The sequence below is a fragment of the Stegastes partitus genome, unplaced genomic scaffold, assembly GCF_000690725.1.
Source record: "Stegastes partitus isolate 25-593 unplaced genomic scaffold, Stegastes_partitus-1.0.2 Scaffold913, whole genome shotgun sequence".
Classification (NCBI taxonomy): Eukaryota; Metazoa; Chordata; class Actinopteri; family Pomacentridae; genus Stegastes; species Stegastes partitus.
Window position 1 is genome coordinate 269,487 of NW_007578644.1, and position 10,994 is coordinate 280,480.

Consider the following 10,994-nt stretch of genomic DNA (forward strand, 5'->3'; position numbering starts at 1 on the left):
TGTAATGTCTGTGGGTCAAATGTAGCCCTGCAGCAACAAGAGGTGGTTAGCATAGCTTAGCATAAAGGCTGACATGAAAAAAAAAAAAAAACATGCTGCAGTTTGTCAGAGGTTGTTGGAGTTAAACTCTGACTTTTTGTGGATGTGCCCGGGGCTTCACGCCTCCTCTCTCCTTCACCTGCCTGCCCTTGAAGCCTCGGCGCTCCCTGCTGTCGCTGCAGAGCGCTAACATGCCCCTTCGCCAACTGGGCCTCGCTTCAAGCTGCGCTCATTCATTGATTCGCTAATGATTCACACCGATATTCGTCCCTCAACGCCGCCGTTTTAGAAAAAGCTCTGGTTCTGCTGGCTTGTGGAAACGAGGAGAAGTGAAAACGTGCCATCAGATGCTAAGTCGTCTGACAAAATGGATGTTTGATGCTGAGCGGCGGCGACAGCCCGAATGCGGTCATCCCTAATGTGGCGAATATGCCAACAGGCTTCAGGTGCTGCTGTGGCGCTGAAGAGACAGTCGGTCCGAACGCCGCTTCATCCGGCTCTCAGGGACACAGTATTAGCATCTTTATTTCTGCTGAATGGACACTAGTCTGATTGTCTGTGGACAGCCAGAGACGTCCTTTTTCTTTTTCATTTTTAAACTCTCGCCCAGTATTTCCGTGTTAAAAATACACGGAGGCTTTTAGGGGGAAGCTGCTTCTGCTCTCCAGGAGGCTTCACTTCATCGACTGCCCCGCTGAAATACAACATTTAATTTGCATAGAGTCACATCAGACTTCCATTTTTAGAGCAGAAGAGATTAACTTCTGCTTCTAATGCCAAATATTAAGAGGAAAAAGAAAAAAGCTGGGCGCTCGGTGAGCCTCTAACTGAGCAGTGAAGTCTTGTTCGTGGGGTTGACATGAAGGAGGAGCTGCTTCAGGAGATATGTGATCAGGAGGTAAAGCAAAATAAATCCTGGATCAGGCACAAGTTCCAGGTTCTGTTCTTTTTGTGTCTTCATATCTTCACTACATTCATGTAAACGCTTTAGTTACTTTACAAATGAATCCCACAAAGAGCTTTTATTTTATAGTTTGTATTATGTTTGGCTGAAAGAATCGGTCCGTTAATTGGCTGCTGCTTCAATAATCATTTGTCAGACATCTTGTGACTCAGGCTTCTCCACTTGAGCACTTTTTCTATTTTCAACCGTTTTAATTATTTAAAGTAATAATTCTGAGGTTTTGGACGGCTGGTCGGGTAAAACAGGCACTGTGAAGGTGTCTGTCTTACAAATGAAAGAACTGATTAATTTAGAAAATAATGTGCAGATTATTGCTTAATAAAACTAACTGTTGTCCTGAACATTTTTATTATTATAAACCGTCACAGTGGACACTTTACTGTAATCAGTACTATTACTTTTAACGGGTTGATTACATTTCTCTCCTTTATTTAACATTTAAAATGCAGAACTTATAATTGTGTATTTTCACAGCATGCTATTTCCTCCACTATAACAGAACAGATAACTTAGAGCCTTAAAGCAGTGAGTTATATAAATATTTATCCAATGGACAGACATCATGAACTATAAAATGAGCTACAGAGACCAAAACTGTTTTTCGTTTCAAGCCGTAAACACGTTTATTTCTGCTGTAAAGTTGGACATTTTAACATGCGGCTCTATGGGGACGGACTCACTTTGGAAGTGAGCCTCTAGTGGCCGTCGGAGGAACTGATTTTGGCACTTTAGTGTTGGTTTAGTGAACAAATCAGTTGCTATGATGTCTTCACCTTTTCATGACTCTTGTCTGGATTATTTTGGGGGGGAAAAGAAACTTTATATGTTTATCTTAAACAATTTTTGGTTTAATGTGAGTCTCGATGGTGTGAAAAAAACAACTATTATAAGATATTAAACACTTCACTTGGTGGAGGATGTATTATATTCTATATGGTTTGTCTATTTTAGCGAACAATGTTTAAAGGAATAGTTCAACATTTTGCTCAGATGAGAGGACTGGTACCACTCTGGTACCTTTAATCAACAGCGTTTAATTTATTCCACAGAACGACTGAATTATAAAAGCAATTAGTTTACTGTTTTACAGAAGGTACTGATAATTCATGAACTCTGGAGGTTCTGTAAGCAGCTTTCCTCCTGTTTCCAGTGTCTAAGCTAAGCTAAGCTAAGCTGAGCTGAGCTAAGCTAAGCTACCTGGCTGCTGGTTCTACTGTAGCTTCGTATGCAATAAAATTGTAAGAGAAATATATCTTATCTAGCTCGTGGTTTAAAGAAAATGTGAGTTACACTCCTCAATTAAATTCAATTCAAATAACTTTTTTTATCCTCTCGGGGCGATTCAGAAGCTCACTGAGTGTTTGCTATAAATGCATCAGGAAAAAAAAACAATACACAACACCATAAATATTACATTATATGACATGGGACAAATGTTGGAGAGTCTGTGGAGGGTTTTCTGCTTTACTAGTAGCTTTATTGTCATTATATTGAGGTCAGACAACAAGATAACCAGATGTGGGTCGTGCTCCTGAGATGATTTAAAAAAAAAAAAAAAAGATTTTAAAAATTTAAAAAACAAATGATTATAATTAAATAAAGTGCAACCTAAACAATATAGAATAATAAAGGTGCAAATGCATCAGACACACAGCAGCATGTTTGAAGCATGTATGAACAATTTCACAGTTTTAAAAGTGAACCATGACTTTCACCCTGGTTGAGCAGTGGTTAGCACTGTCGCCTCACAGCTAGAAGGTCGCCGGTTCGCGTCCCAGTGAGTACACCTGGAGTCTCCATGTTCTCCCCGTGCAGCGTGGGTTCTCTCCGGGTTCTCCGGCTTCCTCCCACAGTCCAGAAACATGTTGAGGTTAATTGGTGATTGTAAATTGTCCGTAGGTGTGAATGTGAGTGTGCTTGGTTGTCTGTCTCTAAGTGTAGCCCTGTGATAGACTGGTTACCTGTCCAGGTGAACCTGCCTTCACCCTGAGTCAGCTGGGATAGACTCCAGCCCCCCATGACCCTAGTGAGGATTAAGGTGTATAGATAGTGGATGGATGGACATTCACCCTCTTGGAGATGCAGAGAAAGCATCATTTACAGCCTCTAATGACAGCTGTAGAGCAGAGAGTCTTTATGTTGATTTTTCCATAAAATGATGCAGAAAAGGTGCAAATTTCTACATTTAAAAACAAAAATCTAAACAATCGACGCTCAGGTTTTCCTGCAGGTCGACGCCCAGAACTAATGAACTCCTCAGCTTTTCCCCACAGCTCTGTGGATGAGCCACATCCCCTCACTCATGTCTGTTTCCTGTGCGTCCTGCAGGGCGAGCTGCTGAGCCCCTGCCGCTGCGACGGATCAGTGCGCTGCACCCACCAGCCCTGCCTCATCCGCTGGATCAGCGAGCGGGGATCCTGGAGCTGCGAACTCTGCTACTTCAAGTACCAGGTTCTGGCCATCAGCACCAAGAACCCTCTGCAGGTAACACAACGGATCGATTCGCACACAAACACAGCTTCACAATAAAACAAAACAACAAACCCACTGACGGTGTGTCAGGCCGGATGACTGTGACTCACTGGGGCTGACTGGGATTCAAGGCATTGCATAAACATGTGAATATGTAAAACTACGACGACACACGAGTGAATGAAGCCGGCTGATTTTTACTGCACCAACAGAGCAGCCGACCTTTCACAATAAAACACACGACATGCAAACGGACCCTGTTCTGGAGCGAACCTCTCCGTGTGAGGACGGTTGGCCATATTGTGCTGACACATTTTCCCTCTGCGTCACCGTCCGTCTGCCCTCAGAGGCAGCCAACCTCTAAAAACTATTGAAAGGAAGCCATGTTGTGTGTGTCGGCGTGTGTTTGTGTGCATGTGTGTGTTTGTGTGCATGTGTGTGCTGATGACTGACTTAAAAACAGCGTTTCCCTCTGACGCCACATCAAACTCTTTTTAGACGCTAACATCGTACTGTTTACTCACATTAAACAACTACAGCTGCTAATTGTGGTTTAAAATAAAATATTTGATGCAAGAAATTCTTATTTTTTCTCTGCTGACAGTCAAAGTTTAGACCAGAGGAGGTTTTGGATGTTTCTTTCTCCTCACAACAGCCAAAATAAATAAATATCTGACAGTATGTTTGTTGTTGGTGTCTGACGTTGACTAAACGACTTGTATCTGAGTTGTGTTGCAAAAAAATTAAAGAGTTTAAAAAGCAGCAAAGACGAACACAAGAGTAAAAAGTCGCCAGAAATGTAAGAACAAGAGTCTGGATGTTGGATGCAGGACGACTTCCTGTAAATGAGGCCGTTCATCGTGTCTCGCTGCTACTTTAGTGAATAAACGACTTTCTGACTTCTTCAGCCCCCAAACTAAGACACTCTCCTCCTCCTCATCTTCCTCCTCATCTTCCTCCTCCTCCTCCTCCTCCTCCTCCTCCTCCCCCTCCCCCCAGTGGCAGGCCATCTCCCTGACGGTGATCGAGAAGGTCCAGATCGCCGCCATCATCCTGGGCTCGCTGTTCCTCATCGCCAGCATCTCCTGGCTCATCTGGTCCTCGCTCAGCCCGTCGGCCAAGTGGCAGCGCCAGGACCTGCTCTTCCAGATCTGCTACGGCATGTACGGCTTCATGGACATCGTGTGCATAGGTACGTGTTAGGATGCAGATAGACGGAGAAACGAGGGTTTTATAAACGATAAATACCAACATGTGTGTGTTCAGGAGGAGAACAAACATCCAGACAGGATTATAGACGAGCGTCGTGACGATCTTTAACAGACCTGTGGTCATGATAATCTAATCTAAACTTTATCACTGGCTCGCTTTTACACGACACATCCTACACAAATGTTTATCTTTATATTTTTATTATTATTAATTTTAATCAATTTTCAGGCCTGATGGCAGCAAAGTAAGAAAATAATAAAAAATGGAGGCACACAAGTAAGAAACTAAAGAATAAAAGTTAAAAATATTAAAGAGCAAAATTAGAAAAGTAAAACAAACATAATTTGAGGATAAAATATTAACACTTGGTAAGTTAAACGTGGTGATGCTGTCGCGTAAAATACAAATTATATTAAATATATATATATATGGTTAAGCATGATGAAGGTAAAACAATACGTCATGTGTTGCCCTATTTATTTTTATTTTTATTTTTATTTTTTTATTCTGTTCTATTTATTTATATTTTTTTATTATCTTTTTAATTTTTTTTACTTTATTTATTTTAGGTTTATTTTGTTCTTTTATTTATTTTTTTATTTATATATATATATTTTTTTATTATTTTTTATTATTTATTCTCTTTTACCTTTTATTTCCTTTACTTGTTTGCTACTATCATCATTTTCAGCCTCGTGTGTTTATGGTTTTACCCGCTACTTTCTTTTATTCCACTTTTTCTTTCTCTTATTTTGATGTTTTATTATTTTATCTGGTGGTGTTTTTGTTTTTTTTGGTCTTTTATTTTGAAACTCTTCCATCAGGTTTGGACTAACCGGCCTTCTGTTGGTCAATATTCCTTCTGAATCTCCTTCTTTCCTTTGTTTTCGTCCCGTCTGTGAAGCACTTTGTGAACGAGAAGTCAGTTTAACAGAACAAATATTAAACTTTAGGCTAAAATGCTTCCAAACATACAAATTACTCTTGAATCAAATCTAAACGGACTCTATTACAGTTGGATTTCTTACATATTTTGCAGTATTTGTGTGTAAATCGTGTAAAAACTGTCATTTTGAGATACAGTATTTGCTTCATTTGCCACATAAACACACTTTAGACGTGAATATTTTGCCGTTTGCTCCACATTTAACAACTATAGCTACTAATTACTGGATATATTATGATTATAATTATAAAAACACACGATGAGCGGACAAAATACAACTTAAGATGCTTTTATTTTTAGTTATTTCAACTTCAGAGGTTAGAATTTATGACTTTATGAAGCATATATATCCACATATGAGGGAAATAAACATCTTAATGAGATTTTAAATCAGATTTTTAACATATTTGTTGTCATAATAACCATCACAAAGCTACTTAACAAGCCAGCAGGTTAAATATGTAGCAGAATATTTGCTCCAGTGGATAAACATTTTAAACAACACCCGTGCCGGCGTCAGGATCTGCTCACGTACGACTTCACGGACACGTGAACGTGACTCAAACACAGAGTCACAGTTTAAACCCAGAAGACGTGAGAAGATGCAGATCGGAGGCTCGGATGATGGACGGCCGGCGTTACGCAACGACAGGAGCAGCGAACAGAGCAGGACGAAAATATTAATAAACATAGGTGGCATTATGCAAGGACAAAGTAGCGCCGCGATAAAATAAAAAAAAAAACATGTATTCAGTCCACATTCCTGTTTGGCTCTTAAGGTCGCACAGAAATGAGAAAGCGGAGCAGGCAGATGGTGCATAGGTAGGAGATAACAGCTCCGCTAAAAGCCAAACAAATTGTGATGATGTTGCAGACTAAGAAGAGTGTTTTTTAGGAGCTTCGCTGTTCTTATGTAATTGTGAGTGTAAGACAACACTGAGAACAGATGGCGGCAGATATCTGCGCCGCCGCTACGGCCAACTGTCTGTTCTGATCCGCAGGCCGAGACGGAGAAGTTCTACCTGAAGAACGTTTCATGTGAGGCGCCGGTCGGTCGGGGTTTGTTTTAGACGGTAGATGAAAGGAATGGAAACGCAATAAAACAACACAAACAGCATCGAGTCACACGTGAAGGACGGAGAGGAAACGCTGTCAGAAATAACACATGAACGAAGAAACTCTCTGAGAGAAAAGGATAAAAAATATATAGATTTATAAAATAAAATACTGGAAAATTAAAATACGATAAGAGCTACATTAAAATGAAATAAATTAGGAATAAAATATCTGTCATTAAAATATTAATGGACAAAAGAGAAGTCTAAAATAATAAAAACAGAATAAGAAAATAAAAAATGAAGTAATAAAGTGTACCTTAAATAGACTAAAAATATGTCAATAAGTCAATAAATATAAAAATCAATAAATTAAATTAGTTCTAAGAGTAGTAAATGAATAAAATCCATCAAATTCATCAAAAGCCTGACTATAAAGAAAACCTGAATGTTGGATTAAGTCCAAATTCTTTTTCTTTTTTCCTTTTTTCATATTGTTGACATATCAGGGTTTCTACTATGGAGTAGTGAGAGCGCCAAATTATAAAAATAAATCAATAAAAGAGAAACTAAAATAAAAGTGGAAATAAAAAGAAGAAGAAATAAAATCATAAATAAATAATGTGGCGATATAAAGCAATATTAATCAAAAATGAATCCATAAAAGAAAAGGCGAATAAAAGTAGAAATATAAAGACAAATAAATAAAATAGCTTTCTTTTCTTTTTTCATTTTTAAATTTTAAATTTATTTTATTGTTTTGTCATTTTTTAAAGTATTTTTTATTTTATTTTATTTATTTTAATTTTTTTATAATGTCACCTTAAAAGCAAAGGACATATGCGCAGTAGGAATGTGTTGTGCCATTGGTTTTAAAGTGACATTTAAAAAAAAAAAAAAAAAAAAAAGAAGAAGAACAATTAAATAAATAAAATCAAATAAAAATAAATTAGAAAATAAAATAATTACAAAAATACATTTAAAATGTAAAAAATAATAAAAAGATAAAAATACATTTAAAAATAATAAAGAATTTATAGTTTTTTCATGAATCATCTCAGAGCGTCGAGCAAAACTGTAATTCACTGAACAAAGTTTCATGTGAACATCAGAGACGGAGGGTTTCTCTGACCTGCTACCAAAACTATACAATAAACAGTACGGACGTGAAAACTCATCACCTTGTTCAAAACAAGCTTGTTCATCACACAGTGGAGGAACTTTTTTGATGAGCTGAGCTGATTGGCTGATTGATACTTAAGCTCAGAGATGTTAAAGGTCCTTAGCAGGGTTCTTAAAACATTCTGGCTTTTTAAAATAAGATGTTCTTATATAAACTATACTTGGTGTATAATTACAGCAGAACATGCTGACCAGAGCTGCGTCAGCACTCTGGGTTCTAGTTTTGGGCAACAAGGCGGGTTAGCACTGTCGCCTCACAGCTAGATCCCAGTGAGGACACCCGGGATCTTTCTCCATGTTCTCCCCGTGCAGCGTGGGTTCTCTCCGGGTTCTCCAGCTTCCTCCCACACAGTCCAGAAACATGTTGAGGTTAATTGGTGATTGTAAATTGTCCGTAGGTGTGAATGTGAGTGTGCTTGGTTGTCTGTCTCTAAGTGTAGCCCTATGATAGACTGGTTACCTGTCCAGGTGAACCTGCCTTCACCCTGAGTCAGCTGGGATAGACTCCAGCCCCCCTAGTGAGGACTAAGCAGTGTATAGATGATGGATGTTCTTGTCTCTGCATCACTGTAACTCTTCTTCTTCTTCCTCCAGGCCTCATCATCCACGAGGGCTCGTCGGTGTATCGAATCTTCAAGCGATGGCAGGCCGTCAACCAGCAGTGGAAAGTACTGAACTATGAGAAATCGAAGGACTTGGGCGACCCGGTGAGCTCGGGCGGCAAGGCGGGCGCTCGCGGCTCTCGAGGGAACCCTCACGGCCTGGCGAGCAGCGGCGGCGGGCGGCCGAGCAGGAGGCTAAGAACTATTCTGAACCACCACTGTGGATACACCATCCTGCACATCCTGAGCCAGCTGAGGCCCAACGACCCGCGGATCAGCGCCGCCGCCAACCGGGAGGTGGTGATGAGGGTCACCACCGTATGAGGCAGGATGCGTCCCGATGTAAATGACCCGAGGGACTCACCGGCGTTAAAAAACTAAAAGACTGGCGACCGGAGGCCTGGACGCCCGGAGCATCAACAGACAGCACACACTCGAGGGTTTCTCCTTCTCGTTTCGTACAACTAAAAGGAAGCCAGATGCTCCTTTTCAATAATTAAAGAACCGATGAAAAACAAGGACGAGAACGAAAAAAAAGAAAAAAGAAGAAGAAGCATTAAGAGACATCAAACATGGCGGGAAAAAGTGTAAACAGGTTTTAAAACCTGATCCAAGCTGATGACGTTTTTTTTTTTCCGGTTCAATATCAGGACACACATTTTGTTTTTAATCCTCTCGGTTTGATTTGTTTCTCTTTTGTTGTTGTTTTCTTTTTTTACTCACTTTGATTTTGTACGGACGTATGATTTTAGAGGAAATCATGTAACTCCATACATGCCAAGCATTTCCACACAACTATGTATAATGATCTTTAAAAATTTCTACAAGCTAAACCTGATGCTGGTAAACAGACCGAAAACTGAAACAACAAACACGAGAGGCGACGACGACGACGACGACGGGAACAATAACGAGTTTAAACAAAAGAGAGAAGAAAAAAAAAAAAAAGAGGAAAAAAAAAGAAAATAGAAATCAAAAAAGATTTCAGTTTAACACTTTAACCTTTCTGCAATAAAGAGACGTATGTACATTTCACAGGGAATTTTGCATGGGTATATAATTTTATTCTTCATCACATAACATAAGCACATGACAAATTTGCTCTATTTCGAATGGTGCTTGCCAAAATAAACACTTTGAAAACATCTGATTTCATTGCACCAACTTTTTGTCGACCTGACAAATGGCAGTGTGTTACGGCTATTTCAGCTCAAATACAGATTGTTGCTGCTGTGTGCTGATTCAGATTTGATAACAAGTAAACTATTGGATTAAAAATGGGGATCAGACGATCTCTGACTTCTCAGTCTCACTCCGTCTCTTCTTTGCCGTCCTGCGGCTGAACCGTTTGCTCGTTTCTTGGTGTGAAAATGTGGAAAAGTTGTGACGTTTTAAGGAAATAAAACAGGAAGTTTAATAAGTTATTTAACCTTTTCCCGGGGATGACATGTTTCTGGTATTAAAGGACATTTTGAGCAGAGCGACATTTGGTTCTGCTGTGACTAAAACAGACAAAAGGATCGTTGTGCTTCGTTTGTTTTGCCTCAGATTTGGCAAAAGTGCAGTTAAGAGTGTTCAGAACAGGTTCGGTAACGTCAGTGTTCAGTGACTCACTGTTATGAGGCTGTTATTTACTCTCCCATTTACAGTTTTTTAACCAGGTGCAAGTAGAAATCACTATTTTTTGCTCAACTTTTGCAGCTTCCACTCTGGTCTGCTGACAAAGCGTCTCTTTGCAGCGATTACTGACCAAGTTTGTGGGTGTTTTTTTCAGGTTTTTTAGAAAGTGTTTATAGTTTAAGGGGTTAAACTGACTAAAACTTCTTTCATTTGCTCAGAGTTTCAAGAATTAGTCGCTCAACTCATTTAGGAAAGAAAAATATGTTGATTTGAGCAAAATAATCACAGGAGAACCAGACAAACCACAGACTGTAAACATGGGAGTGCATTCTGTCTAACAGCCAGCAGGGGGCGACTCCTTCAGACTGTATAGAAGTCTATGAGCTGAATTCTCACTTGATTTATTACCTCTGTGAACATTTTCCGAATGGATTCGTGGTCTCAAACACTAGTTTCACATCTCCTTCACTACAGCAGCTTGTAAACTATGAATCCATTCAGAGTAAAACAGACGATAAAGCAGGGTGTGATTCAGGCCGGGGCTGCCTTGTAAATGATAAAGTCCTACTCCAGCGCCCATGAGCTCTCAGTCAAACATTCAATCAACAACATTCTTGTTCATGACGTTCTAAAAACCAAGATGGCAACGGCCGAATTCCAGCCTTCATTGATGCCACAGCTGGCAAATTTGATGTGTTGCAGCAGCGACAGGGATTGTGCTGTTGATTCATTCATATGTGGAAATTCAGATACCGCACAGATTCCTCTGGATGTGGAAAATAACGATATTGCACATATGGTATGGCACAGATTCTTCCATGAATAGAAATACTGGTATAAGAAAGTTTAGGGGAGAAACCCCGGACGAACCAAAAATAACAACCTACATTTGTTTATATAAT

At 39.6% G+C, this 10,994-nt stretch overlaps 1 protein-coding gene across 1 annotated transcript in view; it reads left to right on the forward strand.

Moving 5' to 3' along the window:
- marchf9 (membrane-associated ring finger (C3HC4) 9) overlaps nucleotides 1-8,796 on the forward strand; it is a 25,791-nt gene extending 16,995 nt beyond the window's left edge. The window contains exons 2-4 of the mRNA XM_008293799.1: nucleotides 3,332-3,487; nucleotides 4,475-4,667; nucleotides 8,465-8,796. Of these exons, the coding sequence (XP_008292021.1) occupies nucleotides 3,332-3,487; nucleotides 4,475-4,667; nucleotides 8,465-8,796 (681 nt within the window). The remainder of the gene's footprint in view (nucleotides 1-3,331; nucleotides 3,488-4,474; nucleotides 4,668-8,464) is intronic.
- Nucleotides 8,797-10,994: the final 2,198 nt, after the last annotated feature.